The sequence below is a fragment of the Ipomoea triloba genome, chromosome 1 (assembly GCF_003576645.1).
Source record: "Ipomoea triloba cultivar NCNSP0323 chromosome 1, ASM357664v1".
Classification (NCBI taxonomy): domain Eukaryota; kingdom Viridiplantae; phylum Streptophyta; class Magnoliopsida; order Solanales; family Convolvulaceae; genus Ipomoea; species Ipomoea triloba.
This window is the reverse complement of record NC_044916.1, coordinates 1,358,092-1,377,535: the sequence shown is the minus strand read 5'-3', so window position 1 is coordinate 1,377,535 and position 19,444 is coordinate 1,358,092. Positions and strand designations below refer to the sequence as shown.

The following is a 19,444-nucleotide window of genomic DNA, read 5'->3' as shown; positions in this document are numbered from 1 at the left end:
AAAAAAGAAAAAAAAGCATAATAGGCAGTCCTTTCTGAAAATGTATTGCTATGAATTCTATGGGGAACATTTTATTCACTCAAAACATGTTTCTTAATACATATACTGATCAACATTAGTGCTGCAGAATTTCAAGAACCAACTATGAAGTTGTACTCAGTTTACTCAATAGTTCAGTACATGCACAACGAACCCTTTCTAACGTTTTATTAATGGAATAATAGTAACGATAATAATAACGTAATAACTATCTGCTGTATTATACATACACACAGCCTGTAAACTATATATATATATATGCTATGTTTATATAAGTAGGGGAGTGAAATGCTCACTCCTGCAGAGTAAGTTAAGATTTCATACTTGGAAAAACCATAAAACTAAGTGGTGGTTGATTCGAACTGACCTCGAGAACGGGCATAGTTACATATCGAGAATCTGACAGCTGATCAGCTCAGCAGCCCCGCTGTTCCTTGATGCAATAACTCTCCATATGTTTGTATCAGATGGTAATGCTGATTCCGAGTGTTCTTGGGATGATTTGTCTTGAGGAGACGGGGCATTCTCGTTCTGGTTCTGATTAGGCCTGTCTGCTTGCAAGACGAGGATGTTTTGATTTGCATCTTTAGTAATCACGTTGAGCTTGCCAAGAAGGCCTGCCAGTAGATATGGGGACTCTGAATCAGTGAGGTCTCGGATGGGGATGTCTCCCTCGATTGCCTTCCAGGAATCGTCCTGAGAATCGTACACTTTTATCTTGGCGCTGTCAAACGAGCTGGAAGGATCCAAAGCATAGAGTTCCCCGTCGACGATAACACTTAGTTTTGTTCCTGCCTGTCTTGCAGGCCAGCCTTCGCCCATGCCCATTGGCATTTCAACCCACGCGTTTGTCTCTGGATCATACACTTCGCCCCCAGCATCGACAAAAAATGGCCAGCAATATAGACTTTGTGGAACATAAAGCTTTCCCCGGTAAGATGAGATCCCGGTGGCCATAGGTTTAAGAAAATCAGCTAAGAAAGCAGTAGGCAACATATGAGCTTTGGTGAATGGCATGCTCGGGACTTCCACCCAAACGCCCGTGTGTGGATCGAATACTTCAGCAGATTGGAGAGGGGTCAGCCCGCCCTGGTCCCGAGTCACGCCTCCAACTACATAAAGCTTGCCATTTAAGACCCCCGTCTTACAATAAGCCCGACCAACGCACATAGGACTGACCTCGTTCCAAGTGTTGGTTATCGGGTCATATCGCCACACACATCTCATGGTTGAGGCTTTGCAAAACCCTCCCAGCACATAGAGGCAACCGTTCACAGCTCCAATAGCACAACCACAAAACGGGGTTTGGTCAAGAGAGTCTTTCTTCCCGAGCCAGCCCCTTATGGCACCCGCAATTCTGATTGTTGAACTCACCACGCTCCATAACCGAAGAGCAGACAAGCCCCGTCTAGAACCATCATTCACGGTCAAACTAGGCACCGGTGGCAACCTCTGCCATTTCCTCGAGACCGGATCTAAGCCATACCATAAAAGCTTATCGCCACTACCCTTAGTCAAAACGTAGAGCCACTCCTCAGTCGTTCCAAGCTCTTTTCTTACTTTATACAGCTCAGGACTCGTAACCGCATCTTTCCAGCCCCGACACACTAACTTTGCATTCAAGTAATAATTTCTCGGGAGCCTCGCAAGAATCTGGATGGATATCTCATTAGGCAGGCTGGGAATCAAATCCGGGATATCTTCCCAAACGTTAACTGATATCTTCTGTCTTTTACACATTTCACTTTGCGAAACCTCATTTAGCTCGGTCGTGGGGCAATCAGGATTGCTTAGGCTCAATATACCACCCATCTGTTATACTCCCGCTAACCTTCAATCCCGAGAGAACAGAAGTCTTATATTGCAGCCAGTCCAACGAGAACTAACAAACGTGTGACAGAGCAACTTCCTGATTGGATAACTGATAATCAAGCTTACTTGACAACGAATGAAAGCGAGAGTAAAGCATACTAGAACAAAATTAACCAAGTAGCATCATATGTATGTCATCAAATCCATACATGATTGTCAGATGTCTATACTTCTATACAAAATTTATATATACTACTCCTGAGCTGTCAGAGTTCAATCTAGAAATTGCATAGATTAAAGGTATAGATAACACAATCACACTTATCTGATGGATGTTTACTTTCCACTACTTTTTTTGTTGTTGTCAGATTTGAATTTCAAATTCTCAATTATAAAAAGCACCTGCATTTCTAGTCAACTTTCCACTGTTTAAAATACAATTCTGGTGGAGGCAATCCCAGTCAAATTGGTCAGACTGTTGACTTGGTAACCACAAGGTTACAAGTTCGACACCCAGAATGAGAGCGGTTTATTAGCTTTCTTGGTTTGAACCAGTCAGCTATGGGGCAACGGGCAACCTATAAGTTCAACTCCCAACAGGAGAGGCCTATTGACCTTCTTAGTTTGAACTAGTCAGTTATGGACAATCTACACTGGGATACTTTGCCTGCAAGGGTAATAAAGCGGGATTACCTATTGCCACCCTCGAGGAGTAAGCGGGATTACCTATTGCCACCCTCGAGGAGTAGTGGCTGCGGGTTTTCTCGTCACTCAAAATACAATTTTGGGATAAATTAAGTAAAGAGTGATGAACACACCAAGCAAATTTCTGGAAAGAGAATCACAAAGAACAGTGAATTCAAGAAATATGGATCAAATCCCATGTTTTTCATCCAATTCAGCATAAGAAAACTGCAACTTCCCACCAAAAATCATAACAAGACACAAACCTTATACGCTGATATAAATCATCAAAAGTAAAAAACAGACAAACTTCCCCACAAACAGACAAGAAATTTGAGAGCTCCCAATCATTCAAACCAGAACCCAGAAGACGTAAAAACTCAATCTTGAAAGCAGAATTGGACGATAAAAGCACACAGATGAATGAATACCCGTGAAAGATATGATGAACCCAGAGTGGAATTTTGAAGAATCAGAGCATTTCTGGAGATTGGGCACAGGGAAATTGTGGTAAGCGGTGCTGGGAGGAGTATCCAGATACACTATGTCGGGAGATATTTGATCATGTGCTTTGTTATTACTGTTTGAAGATACTGTTACAGTGTTACTACTGTGTAGAAGGCAATATCACTTTCCTTAGCAAAATTTAAGGAGGATAAGACAACAACATGGGCAAGGCGTGGAAAGTATTGTTTTGAGGATAAAAGTTTCCTTAATGATGAGAGTATGATCATTTGACATTTTTGTCCTTCAGTACTCACTAGAGCATCCTCAATAGTTATAGTTTTTAAAGAGTTTTTGCAAGTGCGACTATGAAAGAGAAGATGAGAGGGGAAAGACAAAAAAAAAAAAATAACTGAACAATAAAAAAATAAATAAAACTTAAGTTTAGCGTGCCCAGCGGACCGTGTAGTACACGTGCTCGACTGGGGCTGCATTGAGGCAATTGCTTTTTATTTTAGTGGGACCCACAATTTTAAAAAACTCAAGGTTCTCTTGCAACACTCCAACCTCTTCTTTCTCCTCCACATATGACATATGCACTCATACTTGCAAAAATCATGTAAAATTTCTCTAATATTTTTTAAAAACCTTTTAATTAACAATAAACCAATAAGAAAAATACTTCTATCAAACAAGATATATATCTTACCACAATAAATGTTATAAAATTACTATTGCTTGGAAAGGATTTTCTTCCATTGTTAATAGTCTTTATCTTATAAATGAAGTACTTGGCATAACATATCAAATGCCAATGCCTTAACGTATAGAATGATGCTTTTGTGTCAAAATTGAAGAGTTCATTTTAGCTGTCAAAATTGAATATTGGTATCTACCATACAATAATTTGTTATTCAAATTTTATTAATCTTAGGTTTATATATTTGGTACGGCATTGCTTGATTCAACCAAATTAGGTACTATATGGAATTTTAATTGAAACATTTTTTTCAAACTTAATTTTATATAAGAGAAAATTAGGACAATAATATATATATGGACGGGATCGGGTGAGAAGTAGTAATAGTAGTAGTAGTAACAACATGACAACATGCGAACTAATCACATATGTTTATCTAAGATGATTAATGGTTTGAAATTAAGGGAAAACATGATGACATTTCTGTACTTACTATTGTGCATTTTGAAACGCTTTATAGTGCATTCACATATAATTGATTGCGTACTCATGATTTATAATAGTACACTCATTGTGTACATTATTAATTATCTGCAGATGAACTATCAAACATTTCCAAATGTACTGTTTTAATTACATAAATACCATCATGTTTTTTTTTTTAAATTTTTTCATTAATTTCCATCCTTAATAATCCTATATGGACGGATCAATGAGATTAGTATGCACATTCTTATACAATTACTAATTCTCCCTGATTATATGTATACAGTCAAACATTTTGACTTTATAACTTATAAATTCGAATTCATGTATATGCAACCATACCTTGAGAGAATTACTCCTAGATAAGACCGACTAAAACTTAATTGGATTAGTCTCATCCCATGATATACAAATACCAATGCAATATATATATATATATATAATTGATTTCAAACTCTATGTGAAGATTATAATTCGTATATGTGAATCTAAAGCCTCAATTCAAAACTAGAATTGAACCGATAACATATATAGTTCACTATTTGTATGTTTGATATACACACAATTTTATAGAAAAAAAATGTGAAAAAAAATACACTTCCAATTCTTTATTTTCTACAATGCTGACTAATAATAAAATGTTGACCACTAAAAATAAAAAAGTGTAATAATATTTTTGTAAATATACTAATAATTTTACTTTCAATAATTACACAAATTGTCACAATTATCTTCTATTTACAGTATTCTTCATTCATAATTTCATACTATTTGACATTATTTTTTTTTAATAAATGAACTTAATTTAATTTTTTTTTCAAAAATGTGAAATAAATTATAATTATAAGTTTATGACTTTTAGAAGAAGCATGCATGTAATCCACATTAATTAAATATAACCAGTTAATACACCGTACGAATTTTTTATTTTTATTTTAGTACGAATTTGGTTCAAGTATGAACTTTTTTTTTATATATAGATAAATTTTATTTTATTTTATTGATTTTTGGTGCAATGTACTGGAATCTGTGTTTCTTCTAGAAGCATATGACGTGTTGCAGAATCTACCGCTTTTGGGTTTAGTTTAATCATCGATAATATTAAAGAAGTTGTGAGAATTTTATTTAATACTCCATCTCTCTCATTTTACCTGTCACACTTATTATTTATTGGTCAAACTAACTAAAAAGTTTAAATTGTATATAATTTCAGTTAAGTCTCGTTATTTATTACTTTGTATTATTTTTAGTACTACAGACTCTGTTATAATGTAGTATCTGTCTTCGTTGAGATTCGAACATATGACATCTCATTTGGGAGTTACAATTATGCCGCTTGACTACAAGGTTATTGTTTTGTTATTGTTTTTTTAAACAATCAACGAATCATATAGTAAGAAAATTTTCAATAACAATTGACATTAGTACCAATCATATCTATATTATATTACACACATGCACACACATGTAAACACTAATCTTTTCTATGCATAATACGCAAAAATAGATGTACAATATTAATTTTCAATGTTAAAGTTGTAGTTATACTGAAATATTTCTATTAAATAATAGTATATAAATTTTTTAAAAATTCATATTTGTAACATTTATATTATATTTAATGTATACTTGATAATTTAAGTAAGAATTATGGTATGACTAGGTTAAAGTAAGTATTTTAGATATGGTAAATGATTAAATATAACATAACTATAGTAACATTTAATATATACTAAAGAAAATGTAACGATGCAAGATAATTTGTTTAATAATACGATAATACAATATTTGTAGCGGGCGCAATGTACAACTTAATAAGAATAAAAATAAAGCATTAGTTCACTCTTATAAATTTTTTTATTTAGATTTTATATACTTATATTATTGTGTGATAATAACAATGTAAACCATTTTTATAAAAATGATATTTATATTTTAGGAAATAACTTAACTAATATTAATTGTAGTTTTTAGATATATCTCACGCGTGATTGTACGGGGGATAACTATACAAGTCCAATGTTCATTGTTACTTTAAAATTTTCCATATAACACTATATTATAAATCACACACGCACTACGCAAGGAAGCAAACTACTGATATTTGTTTCTTATTTTGTACTTAACAAAAAAAAAATCATGAAAATTCATTAACCAGGCCAATTATAAGTAGTGGCCTAGTAAGAATGACGAGGCAAATTATGCCGTGGACCAGGTCCACCTTGCAAGGTGGACGTGGGTCCAATACGACGCCGTTTCACTATTTTTTTTTAAATAAAATTATTAAATATATAGGCTTGAAATGTGCGAATGTGGAGGTTTCAAGTTGTGAATGTAGAGTTATGAATGTGTGAATCTGTAGTACAGTTAACAGAATTCTAGCAGCCTTGAAATGTGTGAATGTGAAGGTTTCAAATTGTGAATATGGAGTATAGAATTTGTGAATGTAGAGTTATGAATGTGCGAATCTGTAGTAGAGTTAACAGAGTTCTAGCAACTTGTAGCCCTGTAATGTGTGAATGTGGAGTTCCCAAGTTGTGAACATGGAGTATAGGACCTGTGAATATAGAGTTTTGAATGTGTGAATGCATAATAGTGGTATTATAGTTACTAAACATATAGCCCTGTAATATGTGAATGCAGAGTTTTCAAATTGTGAATATAGAATATAGGGTCTGTAAATGTAGAGTTTGTGTTCTGTTACAATGAGGAGTCGTTAACATTATTAATTTTTATTTTTTTAAATAAAATAAAATTGTGAAACAGCGTGGTATTGGATCCAGGTCCACCTTGGGGTCCAAGGCATAACAACTGGAATGACGAGGTGCAAGTGTGCAACCCCAACAAGAAGCCTAAGAATAATCGAAGCCCAATAATATTCTAGGAGATTCAATTACTAAGGCCCGAAGCTAAAAGCAAAAAAAAAAAAAAAAAAAGAAATGCAACATGCCTCAACTTGCACATTTGAGCTCAAGAGTAGCCGAAAATATGAAATTTTTATTCTGAATTGGAAGCTCAATAAAAGAGCCGGATAATTATTTATTTTTTTATTTTTTTTAACTAAAACGAAACTTGCATTCAACCTAAGTCTGAAAACAAAACAGTACAATGGAAGGGTGGGGAAGATAAATCCAATCCCTACAATTAGACATAGAAAAGGTCTTTTTAACTAGCAAATGAGCGCCCCTATTTGAGAGTATTCGATGGCAATTTTACAAATGAAATACACACATTTGAAAAAAAATAAAGTAAATATTTAATATTTACAATAAGCAAAAAAAAATTCTTAAAATTTAGCCCTTAAACAACCTGTAAAGCACCTAATTCGATTTGGAAGTGGGTGAAATTCAGAGACTTGAACCAACTTAGAACTTCTCTTAGCCCCATTGATCAGCTTCGGATGGCGAACAAACCCCAAGGAGTGAAACAAATCTTGCTGCTATGAAGGTTCCATTCTCATCCTTAATAATTCAACTAATGAATGGTATACTAAGTTGACTGGACCGCCATTTATAAATCTAAAACCAAAAATAGAATCAACATTTTTTTTATATGTTAAACTTAAAATTGAAGGGTCACTAAGTGGATAAAATAATTGAAGACGTACTGAAATCAAATCAAACTCAGCACGACTTTCCAAATTGGGTTGATTTGGATCCGTGGAAACCCGGATGACCCGACTTATTTTCGACTGTCCGTATTCTGTAGCACTTCTCAGTTCTCAGTGGCAATGGCGCCTAAACGCCGTCGATCAAGGAAGCGCAGAAAGCTTTTCAAACGAAGAGGTTTCAACTTTCAAGCCAATATTTCTTGTTGCATTTTCTGTTTTTTGAATATATTTATGTATGAATTTTCAGTTTCTTTCTCACTGTTATATAACTGTGTGAAAAACCAGTAAAAGTGAAAGCGGTGCCGAGAGCGGAAGAGCCTGGAGACGGTGAAGGCGTTAGTCCGATGGTCGAGAAGTATTGGCTTCAGAGATTCAATCTCTTCTCCAAGTACGACGAGGGCATAAAGATGGATGAAGAGGGGTGGTTTTCCGTCACGCCGGAAGAAATCGCCGCCAGACAAGCCGACCGCTGCTTCGGCGGTGCCGTCGTCATCGACGGTTTCACCGGCGTCGGCGGTAACGCCATTCAATTTGCCGCAAAGTAAGCTTATTCTTCATGCCCTATTTCGTTTATTTTTTGTTTTTATGAGTGACAAAAAAAACTCGCAATCACTACAATAAAAATCCCGTTAGCAGAAACTAAGAAGGGCAATAATAAAAATCCCGTTAGCAGAAACTAAGAAGGGCAATAAGAGTTCGCTATCACTAGAAGTCGAACTTGTAACTTAGTGTTTACGAAGTCAACAACCTGACCAACTTGACTTGGGTTGCCCCTGAAATACTGTTGTTAATATTGTGGTTACTAAGCCACTGCAGGGTAAATCCGGTTAGCACAAACCAAGAAGGCCAATAAGAGGTCGCTATCACTAGAAGTCGAACTTGTAACTCTGCGTTTAACAAGTGAACAACCTGACCAACTTGCTCGAGTTGCCCCCGAAATACTGTTGTTAATATTGTGGTTACTAAGTCACTACAGGGTAAATCCCGTTAGCACAAACCAAGAAGGCCAATAAGAGGTCGCTATCACTAGAAGTCGAACTTGTAACTTTGTGTATTCCAAGTCAACAACCCGACCAATTTGGCTCAGGTTGCTCCGAACTACTATTTTTAATATTTTGGTTACTAAGTCAACAGTCTGACCAACTTGGCTGGTGTTCCATTAATATTTACTGTATATTGTTAGGTGTAACCATGTTATCGCAATTGACATTGACCCTAAAAAGATTGAAATGGCTCGAAACAATGCAAGTATATATGGAGTGGAGGAGTATATTGATTTCCTTATCGGAGACTTTTTCCAATTGGCACCATTTCTGAAGGTAATGCTTTTCTTGAGCTGATCCCTGACATTTAAAGACGTTTGGACATTCATTGGCATATGTATTATGTTAGTCTAGGCAGTACCGTACTTGTGTTATGTTGGCATTGAAAGATTCGAGAATAGGACATGTTCCTTTACTTATAGCAGCTAAAAGTATTAGTCTTTGTGGAATGGCATTTACATCATCTCCTTGAAGTTTTGTGTTGGAGATTTGGAGTGATTGCTGTCACTTTTTGGCGTACTCAGTAATTATTTGATGATTTTTGGGTGCATGGATGAGAAACTAGGTTTCTCGGTTATGACTTTAGCGTGCTATACCTGAAAAATTTTGATGAATTCCTATCGAACTGCTAAAATGTGTTCATTTACCGAGTGTTACTACCACACATATCCTAAGTTCTGAATGAGAAAAATCAATGAACTGAAATTAAAAGAAAATATTTGAAGATGTAGTGGATTTTTGCTCTTCATTTCCCTTTTTGATTATTCATCTGAGGGCAACCATCCTTGTGAATTCATTGACTAAGATTACGGGGGAGAGAAATGTGCTTTTGAATACAGGCTCATCGTTCGATCTCTCGTTTTTGTTAATTCATTCCTGCAGACATATTTTAGATGCAATGTTTTATTTATTTGTGTGTTTCCTCTAAGAATTTGTTTTGGTCTCTTCATTAGGGAGACATTGTATTTCTCTCACCACCATGGGGTGGCCCGACTTACAAATTGAGAAGCACGTATACTCTCGATCTCCTGAAACCAAAAGATGGGTATGTTCTGCACCCTGCAACAGATTATGATTCAAAGTGTGAAGTGTGGGAAAATAAATTTTATTTTCCGGCGGGTAAACATGAGGAAACATAATTATTAAAACGTCAATTTAACAGTCTTTGTTATCGTCTATTGCTATTCAATGCAAAGGATATTTGCATATGTTGTTGTGCTAACATTGCCTTCACGATCTTCTTGTGGTTTAGAAATACTAATTGTATCACTTCTGCAGTTATTCATTATTTCAGGCTGCGCAAAACATTACACCTAACATCATGATGTATTTGCCCCGCAATGTGGACTTGCTTCAGGTGGAACAGCTTTCTTGGTTATCTTCGCCCCCTTTACAAATTCAGGTATAAACCAGTTATACCGACACATTTCCTTGAATATTTCTCACCCGTTTTTCTAAAAAAAAAATCCTCTAGAAGTTAAAACCTAGCTTTGCTCGTCCAGATTGAAGAAAACGTGCTTCATGGCTACGTGAAAGGCATAACAGTTTATTTTGGTGATATTGCATCTCCATAGCTCGGGTTCTTAGCCATCTATTACTCATTAACAAGGTTTATGAAATCTGTCAATGTCCCGAGTGACCTTCTGACCTCACCGGCCCTAATTCTTTAGTCTCCCACGGAATACCCTATTTTGTACCCCGGGAATACAGGTAGCAGAACTTCTATCTCGTCTTCCACTGATTACTTACTTGTAGGTGGCGGGGCTATAATTTATTCAGGTTGGTGCATGTATAAATGCTGTGTGTACCCTATATATTTAGTCTCCAACCAATGTTTCATCTACCCAGTTGTAATAGTTAGTGGCTCTTCCTTATACTTGGCTTTCATGTTAATTATTGTAGGTCCATGCTGAGAATTCTCCGTGGCAATTAATTCTCACATTCATTGGATAAGGAAGAGTTGTGCCCCTTAGGTATAAAGGGTAGTTCTACAAGCCCCGAAAGGGTGGTTGAGTGGGTGCAGCATGACTTTTGTATCTAAAGATCACGAGTTCAGTTCTTGTCAACATTCTCTCGATCATGTCCGTTGGTCTTCTTAGTTTAGTTACCTTTCCTGTGTCGTTTGCTGGCTATTAGACATGTGCAGAGTTTTAGCTGTACATATCCTTAGGTAGTGGTTGCGGGCTTCTCTCGTCATCGAAAAAAACACAAAAAAGGGTAGTTTGGGAAACAAAATAGGGGTTTTTGGTGAAACATTTGTCCTGGTTTGAGTCAATAGTGTCCATATCAGTCTTTGTGGAGTTGAAAATGACAACATTGTGCAAAGTTGTGATTTTTTGCAGTGCCCAATGTTGGCATTATATAAGGAATGCTGTTAAAGTTGGTAAATATATACCAACAATTTTACCCAGAGTAAGAATGTACAGTAATTGAATTGAGTCTGAACGTTAAAAGTTTGAAATTTGGCTCAATATAGAATTTAGAGTACGAAGTTCGGTTTGAGCTAAGTTGAGTTCAGGTTTGGCTCAAGTTTTGACCTATTTGGCCTTTCATTTCCCGTGTTTGGTTGCGTTATGGAAAACTGTCTTAGTGTGTTTGGTTCATTTTGGTCGAGAACATGCGAAACGGTCATTTTGGCCATTCCGAAAAAATGAACTGATTTTCCTTGGTTAACGGAAAACATTTTCCGTTGACCGCATTTTCCGAACGTTGCCAAACACCGAAAACTCAGAAAACATTTTCCGGGTTACCAAACACACCCTTAGAGAAAATTGCATTTGTCATCGTTAGGATTAGTCTTATTTGTTACTTGTACTCACTTCTTGTCTTTAAGCTATAACTAACGTTGTAAATTTTATCTTTTCTAACAAAATATTAGGGATTAAATTTGCAACGTTAGTTATAGTTTACTAGCTTAGGGATAAGAAGTGAGCACGATAAGTATGGATGAATCCTACAATTACTATATAACTTAGATAGGAAACGTGCAAATTTCCCTTTATTTTATAACAAATATGTAAATATAATAGGCCAGAAGATGTTGAGCATTAAGCATTAATATCAGTTGAGGTCTTCCGAGCATAGTATCACTGTCACGTTTAGTTCTAAATTTTAATATCATCAATAGTTCTTCAACTTTCAAAATTATAATCAGTCTTAGTCCTAACTTTGTCTTTACTTTAAGAAACGAAAGGATCACAGAAATTTTAAAAATTAAACATGATGCTATTATACTCAGAAGACTCAGCTAATATTAACTCTATCTATTTTTTTTTTTTTGTTTTTCTAAAATTTAAAAATATTTTTTTTTTCACTCTTTTTTTTTTCTAACAATTCCCTTCAAGTTGATGGCGGCCCCGACCCAACAATTTTTTATTCATCGGTGGTCCTAGGTTCCTAGCTAGCTACGGTTGTACTGCGTAAAAGGGACCAGGAACACCTATGTACGTAATACCAAAGCTTTGAAATTGTGGCCAATGTTATCAATGCACTTCATTCCTATCATCCTACATTATTTAATTTTCGAGGCAGTCAATTTTGATTTGTTTGATCAGTATTAGTCGTTTGACTTGGTTAAATAACTAATATGAATATTTGATTAGTCAACTTTTTGTAACAATTTATTGCTTCAAAATGTTAAAATTTTAAAAAATTTACTCAAAAAACTGTTTCGATCAGGATTTTGAGAAAATCATTTTGCATGTAATCAGTTATCAGCTAACAGCCTAACGATCAATTTACCAAATATGTTTCTTCAATCAATTAATGCTATTAGCTAGTCAAACTCACTAACCCAATTAACTAACAACTATTTACCAAACACTCCTATATACATTTGTTATATTATTTAATCATTTAGTTGGTTTCAATTTACTTACCATATATTAGGGTAGTCTTTATGATATTAACTCTTATAATTCTATCAACTTTGACTATCATTAAATCAAAAGCCATCCCATTTAGTAAAGTTGGTTTATATTGTCAGATCATCTCAAACTTTTTTCTTGAAAAGTTGACTTTAATTAATTACATCTTCAATTATTTTGCATGTACATATATGGAGCGTACACAGTGGTACTGGTTACTTGTTGAGGGCGAAATCGGATAGAGTTTGAAAAGTAATATTACACTACTCAACTTTTATTTTATTTTCACTTTCAGCTTAGATAGACTTCTTTTAGGGAAAAAAAAAGAAGAAGAAAAGTGGTCCGTAGCTCCAGGAGGCACAGAAGCTGGTCCAGGGGGAGTCAAACCCGGGTTCTCCGGGTATTCTTCCCCACAAAAAGAGTTCATTTGCCACTTGAACTACCCATTGGGTTATTTTATTGTTCTCTTTGATTTATAGGAAAGTCCTCACTAACTACACTATCATTATTGTGTGGACCATATTATCAAATAACGTATATTCAGTACACAAATAATGTACTTTTAGTATATTAAAAATATATATTGTATTTAGAAAAAATACATTATTTGAATACTAAAGTACATTATTTTATATAATGTACATTAAATAATGTACTTTTAGTATATTAAAAATGTATCTTTTGTTATAGTCCACGTAGCACTGTGTGCACCATGGTCCACACAGTAATTAGCCGACTGCCCGAGAGTGCATTCTGAATGAAATCCCCGTCAAGTCAGCTTAGATTACCCATCTAACTGGTTCAAACTAAGAAGATCAATAAAGAGCTCCCTATGAAAAGTTTTTATTATTCTCATCTATCATGATGGGTAATCATGAGTTTTACTCTATGAGAATCTATATATCATTTTCGGAGCTTGAAGCTTTTTTGCTGCAATACTAGGGACCAGGGTGGGTGGGTGGGTGAGAGTGGGGGTGGGAGAACAGTGTAGGAAGCTGAAATCTGCAGTGTTTTGTCAGCTAGAATCTTGACCTTACATTCATTTATGACTGATGATCTACATCTCTCTCTCTCTCTACATGCAATTGATATATGTTCTGCAACTCTGTATGCACTTGTACTTGCTCTTCTCCAAACTTTCTGATTCTCCATATATATGCACCTTTGACCCACCATCTTCTACCAATTCTTACCTTCTAAATTGTTTTGGTTTGTTTGCTGTTTACTAGGGGCCTTGTCATTGAGTTATACTCCGTATGATAATGGTATTTGGCCTAATTCTGAATAGTTATTCTTCAATTTTTACTCGATTTTATTGGAGGATTAAGTCCGATTGATTAAAGAAAAACGTAACGAAGTTGGTCGTCACAATTTTTATTTTATGTGTTTTGTTCTTCCAATAAAATCTAGATATGTGACAGGGTTTTATTTCATGAGAGTTTGATTCACTGTATTTTTTTTTCCAGAGTTTTATGTTAAAAATATAATTCCTTTTTACACACTAAAAATTACTCCGTATATCTTGAGTTTATCAAACTATCAAATGTAACATTTTTTTTCTTTTGGTAACGTTTTTATTTTATTTTTTTAACAAAAAAAATTATTAACATATTCTTTTCGAGGGACTAGAGAAATTTACCGTGACTTGCTATTATACTATTCTTATTATATGGGTAGTAGATCTCTATCTGATCTACTTGCCCTCCCTACTTTCTGATTCTCCCTGCACTTTTTACCCACCATCTTCTGCCATTTCTTACCTTCACTTGTGTTTGGTTTGCTGTTTATTAGGGGTAAAATTCTTTACCACATTGATATATTATAAAAAAAAAATCAAATTGACCAAGGAAAAATCTATTGGTAAATTATTAAATTACTCATAAATTTTTGTTGGTAAAATATTGAAACACTAATTAGATGTCTAATTACGTTGTAAGTATTTAAGTTACAGTTATTTATTCCGTTACTAAATTTGTTACTATTTTGTTATTTTCTTATATGGGTTATAGATAAGAGATAATCTATTTTTATTATTCATTTTTTCCTTACAATAACCTTGGATGTCTAATTACAGTAAGACTAATTCAAATTCGATTCAAGTCGCATCAGGACAAGCGTTTACCCATAATAATGCGCACCCGGCCTTTACAAGAATCAAACCTCTAGATAAATATATTACATGTGGAGATTGGAGAACTATACACCGTTTACAAAAGTCGAACCGCCTGCTAAATATACTACATGTGGAGAACTATACATACATATGCATGTATACTTAGTAGGTGGGTAGGGCAGTTGTACCCCAAAGACAAGAGCTTTCTCAAGTCATTTTCAGGGTAATGAAATAGGAGTTGAATTATTGAGGTATCTACCCTAGCTTTTTTACTTACCTTTATCAACTGTTCTAATTTAATTTGAGGCATGCATATACATCAACTAGTTCCTCCTATCCGTACATGCATGTATTAAAAACCATTGCTATTTGGAAACTATTAATGATATGTTCGGGAATACGTATCATCGTCACATATTCTGTATTGATCGAGTGAAAAAGTCAGAGAAGTGAGTTACTTATAGAATCAATGGTTAATTAGCACTTCAAATTAAAAAGTGGGAAATAAAATGTTTTACTTGTATTACAACACTGCTTGTTATTTTTTCTTGTCGTGAGGTGGAATATCTCGAGATGAATATTTAAATGTAAACTACTAAATGCATATTATTGTTGGACCAACTTTTCTGACTTGAAAACCAGCTTAATTGGTGTGAGTAATCGTGCACTCTTGTCCCTTAAAAGAGGTTGAAGGTTCAAATCCCCTCTTGTATGAAAAAACCAATCTGGCCTTGATTGGGTCGACCCTGAGTATGGTACTTCCTACCGTTAGGATTTAGTTAGGATACCTCATCACCTGACAAAAAAAAATCTCTATCTTTAACAAAATAATCAATTAATAAGATCACACCCATAAATTAACACTACTATTAAGCTAGAAGGGACTCGTGCGGCCTTGCCATCTCATCCACACTCCATGGGTATATATTACTATTATTATTATTTTACTTGAAAATAATGTAAGAGCAGGTTTCAGTTCTTGCTGCTACTACTTTGCTCTCCATGTTGATTCTGACAATACATGGCAATATGCCAATATAGTAGTTTACATTACATCATACATTTTCAACACATTAGATATATGGAACAATAATTTTATAATATAAATATATTTGGAGGTTTTGTCATAATAATAATAATAATAAAATTATTGTTCCATATATCAACATAAAATTAAATCATAAAACATTTATTGTCACATTTAAAGGTAAACATTTAGAGATAAATTCCAGAAGTAAAAGTAACACTACTATGTGCATCTATATATGCGCACCCTTTCTTGGGACATCTATGCACCTAGTTTTAAATTCTCCGGCGTCTCCAATTAATATTCACCGGCCGACCAAGATTCCGTTGGTTGCAGACGTACATACATATTAAGGTAGCATGAAATTGAAGATGAAGAAGGTGGTGTTAGGATCCACGGGGAAGAAGACTATGAATATGATGAGGAGAGGGTTTTCGTGCCGGTCCGACAAAGCCACGGCGGTTCTCCGCCGCAGCATGACCACCACTGGTTCCCGCGCCGCCGTTGCCCTGCCGCGGGGGCGCGTGTTGCACACCCCGCCGACTCGCCGTCATCATCATCAACGCCCGACGCTCTTCGTCCCTACTAGTAATGAAACATACATGCTGCTCCCATCTAATGGACCGCTGAGTTATAGTAATTTACCTGTTTATTATTCTGTTGGGCCGAAATTTGAACATTCTGGAGTAGAGGGAATTTCGCCTTTTGCCGGGAACGAGAAGTATATGCGGTTAGTGCAGAGACCACGCGCCACATTCCGCGAGTATGGGTCATTGCCGACGTCGCCGCCGAGGCGTAGTGGCAAGGCGTTATTGTTTAGCGGCGGATGCTCCGCCGCCGCCGCCTCGCTCGCACTCGCACCCATCAGAAAAGGTAGCGGCGATGACGGGCGTCGAGAAAAAGCACGGAAGAAACCACCGGCGAGGCGTAGTAGCAAGACGTTATTATTTTCCGGCGGCTGTTCCGCCGCCTCACTCGCACTGGCTCCTGTCAGAAAAGGTAGCGGCGGCGAAGGTCGTCGAGAAAGAGCGTGGAAACCACCGCCGGCGGCATCCACATTATCCTCTTCCAACACTCATGTCTTCCAGGTAGTCATACATATATTATTATTATTATTATTATTATTATTATTACTTTTTGTTTTATGTTTTGTTATATTGGATGATTTGAGGTGGTTTAATATAATCAAATGGGTGGTATAAATGCATGTGTACGGGTGGTGGTTTGTGTTTTCCGGCGGTGGCGGCAGGTGGTGGTGATGAGAGTTTCTCTTCATTGTCAGGGCTGTGCTAGTAAAGTCAAGAAACACCTCTCTAAAATGGAAGGTACATTGTTTTTTGTTTTTTTGTTTACACATGATTCTTCTTCCACCAAGGATTCAATCCTGTAACCATCTATTTAGAACGGTAATATAGAGCTTGAAACATTGTTAATTCAATTGGTCAATTTATAATAGAAGACAAAAATTTGTATGAGACCGTCTCACGAGTCTTAATTTGTGAAAAGCGTTGAATATTTGATTAATGATGTCAAATATCCGATCTATTAATCAAAGATTTGATCCATTAGTTAAAGACGGATTGAGACCCGTGAAATGGTCTTACACAAGTGTTACCCATAACAAAAAAACTCATCAAAATGATTAAAGATGTTAACAAATTTATAATCAATAGATTAATAATGAAAAATGATAGTTCATCCAAACATTTGGGTGAGAGTGTCTCGCAAGAGTCTTAATCCGTGGGTCGGGTCGGACCATTCTAATTTGAGTTATGGTTATTGTTATAAGTTGGTCTTTTTTTTTTTCTTTTTTTTTTAATAAATTTTTGTATGACCTAACTTATGTTGATCCGACTAGTTTCACAAATTGAGACGGTCTCACACAAGTGTGATTCTAATTGGAAATGTAACACGAATCAAAAAATTGAAGTGTAAAATTACTTAATAAAAGCGTAATTTACCATCAAACTATATAGACTCACCAAATCCATTACTATACAGGAGTGACATCTTTCAGTATAGACTTGGAAAACAAGAAGGTGACGGTGATGGGGAACGTGTCCCCTACGGGAGTACTGGAGAGCGTATCCAAAGTAAAAAGGGCAGAGTTTTGGCCCTGTTGAAGCCGGCAGGCCGCCGGAACATCGCCGGAAAAGTGCCATTAATACCGATCAGATGATCACATGCATGCAGTGTATGTAGTTAGAACAAGTGGTTGTGTAATTAATGGGGCTGGTCCCCATGACAAAGAGAGTAAAGAATTATAGGGAAACCTAGTCATACATAAGTACTTGGATCTTGATCCAATGTGGCTATTGCATTGCCTTGATTTATGTGCGACATTCTGATTTTCAATATGTTTTGTGTTTCATGTTTTTTTTTCCCTCAGCCTATATATGCTAGCAATTAATGACAATATAATGTAAGTGATAGCTTAGGGAGTATAACATGTACTCGCAGCTTGGAGTGTTGTATGTATGTATGGGTTTATATTTAATTTTCAACTATAATGATTTCCGATCCGACTTTGTTTTCATAATTATTGGACCATTTTCATATTTGATTTTTGAGTATTAATTTTTTTTTTCATATTTAATTTCACGATTTTTTAAATCTTGTTACACTTGGTCTTCCGATCTAATATTTGGTTACAGGTGACTAAATTTATATCTCTATGTTATTTAACATGAATATACAATAGTTAAGTGACTTATATTTAAGAACAAATTTGTCATTTTCTATGACATTTTTCATCTAAAATAGTTACAATAGTTAACTCAATTCAAATTAAGCTTGGCTCGCAAGTTGAATATGAAAACAATTTTTTTGTGTTTCTTCACACACACACACCTATATATACGGCACTCTCCCTCCATCATTTTCATCGTTACTTAATCTAAATTTAGTAATTTAGTAATTAGAGAATTAGTGATGATATACTTGTCTTAACGTGCGGACTTACCCATCTATAATTATACAATAATTCAATTTCTTTGACTAAAGTGTGAACAATACCAGCTAAAACATACCTTTCTAATCCTCTATTCTATGAAAATAAAATTTCATTCATAAATATTTTAATATATTTGCCTGCAGACTCCATACCAAATAATATTTTCTTCAATCCAATTTCATGTATCTTTATATTTGTTTATTATTTGTCAATGATCCAATTTTAATTATATCTAGTTGTATTAGGACTATATGAGCACTTATGCTACAATACGGTGCCATTCTAGCTATATTAGGACTATATATATGAGTATCGATGCTAAAATATGACGTTATTTAATGTGATAAGGAAAATGATCAAACGTCCCGAACCAAGTTGTTGACTGGTTTGTTAAAAAATGACCAAATACTAATTTTAGTCCCACGATTATTAGCAAAATGATAATTTTGATCCACATATTTCATTTCTACCAATTTTGGTCCCACGACTATTGTTTTAGTACCAATTTTCATCAACGACTATTGTTTTAGTGCCAAAATTTATCACGCCGGTCACCCATCCGTTTAAAACGTGTAAAAATCTAAAATTGTTAAGCGTATTTTCATCATTTTCAACTTAATATCTTAATTTGAGTATGAATAAATGGATTTAAGTCCTAAAATCGATC

The 19,444-nt window shown here is 35.2% G+C and overlaps 3 protein-coding genes across 5 annotated transcripts; 2 read left to right on the top strand and 1 right to left on the bottom strand.

Annotated features, from left to right (window-relative positions):
- Nucleotides 1–58: 58 nt before the first annotated feature.
- On the bottom strand, nt 59–3,180 carry LOC116031756 (F-box/kelch-repeat protein At1g22040-like). The gene is made up of 2 exons (XM_031274059.1): nt 2,967–3,180; nt 59–1,948 (listed from the first exon to the last, which is right to left on the bottom strand). The coding sequence occupies exon 2, from the start codon at nt 1,849–1,851 to the stop codon at nt 424–426; it is 1,428 nt and encodes a 475-aa protein (XP_031129919.1). The 5' UTR covers nt 1,852–1,948; nt 2,967–3,180; the 3' UTR covers nt 59–423.
- A 4,595-nt stretch (nt 3,181–7,775) lies between these two features.
- Nucleotides 7,776–11,325, top strand: LOC116020359 (trimethylguanosine synthase-like). Of its 3 annotated transcripts, none has more exons than XR_004098803.1 (7): nt 7,776–7,950; nt 8,061–8,316; nt 8,959–9,094; nt 9,772–9,863; nt 10,097–10,220; nt 10,321–10,528; nt 10,721–11,325. XR_004098803.1 is itself a non-coding variant. In XM_031260841.1 (6 exons), exons 1-6 carry the CDS (start codon nt 7,896–7,898, stop codon nt 10,390–10,392), a joined length of 735 nt encoding a protein of 244 aa, XP_031116701.1. In that variant the 5' UTR covers nt 7,776–7,895; the 3' UTR covers nt 10,393–11,325. The 3 variants fall into 3 exon arrangements, 1 of the variants encoding a protein (XP_031116701.1); XR_004098802.1 differs by having other exon boundaries at nt 10,321–10,597; XM_031260841.1 differs by having other exon boundaries at nt 10,321–11,325.
- A 4,782-nt stretch (nt 11,326–16,107) lies between these two features.
- Nucleotides 16,108–18,363, top strand: LOC116021198. Its single transcript, XM_031261813.1, has 3 exons — nt 16,108–16,912; nt 17,074–17,149; nt 17,826–18,363. The coding sequence occupies exons 1-3, from the start codon at nt 16,184–16,186 to the stop codon at nt 17,945–17,947; spliced, it is 927 nt and encodes a 308-aa protein (XP_031117673.1). The 5' UTR covers nt 16,108–16,183; the 3' UTR covers nt 17,948–18,363.
- The last annotated feature ends 1,081 nt before the right edge of the window (nt 18,364–19,444 follow it).

Coding starts and splice junctions, on each gene's coding strand:
- LOC116031756 (XM_031274059.1), bottom strand. CDS start 1,851: ATGGGTGGTATATTGAGCCTAAGCAATCCTGATTGCCCCACGACCGAG.
- LOC116020359 (XM_031260841.1), top strand. CDS start 7,896: ATGGCGCCTAAACGCCGTCGATCAAGGAAGCGCAGAAAGCTTTTCAAA. Junction 9,095..9,771: donor AATTGGCACCATTTCTGAAG/GTAATGCTTTTC, acceptor TCTCTTCATTAG/GGAGACATTGTATTTCTCTC. Junction 10,221..10,320: donor CGCCCCCTTTACAAATTCAG/GTATAAACCAGT, acceptor TTGCTCGTCCAG/ATTGAAGAAAACGTGCTTCA.
- LOC116021198 (XM_031261813.1), top strand. CDS start 16,184: ATGAAATTGAAGATGAAGAAGGTGGTGTTAGGATCCACGGGGAAGAAG. Junction 16,913..17,073: donor CCAACACTCATGTCTTCCAG/GTAGTCATACAT, acceptor CGGTGGCGGCAG/GTGGTGGTGATGAGAGTTTC. Junction 17,150..17,825: donor ACACCTCTCTAAAATGGAAG/GTACATTGTTTT, acceptor ATTACTATACAG/GAGTGACATCTTTCAGTATA.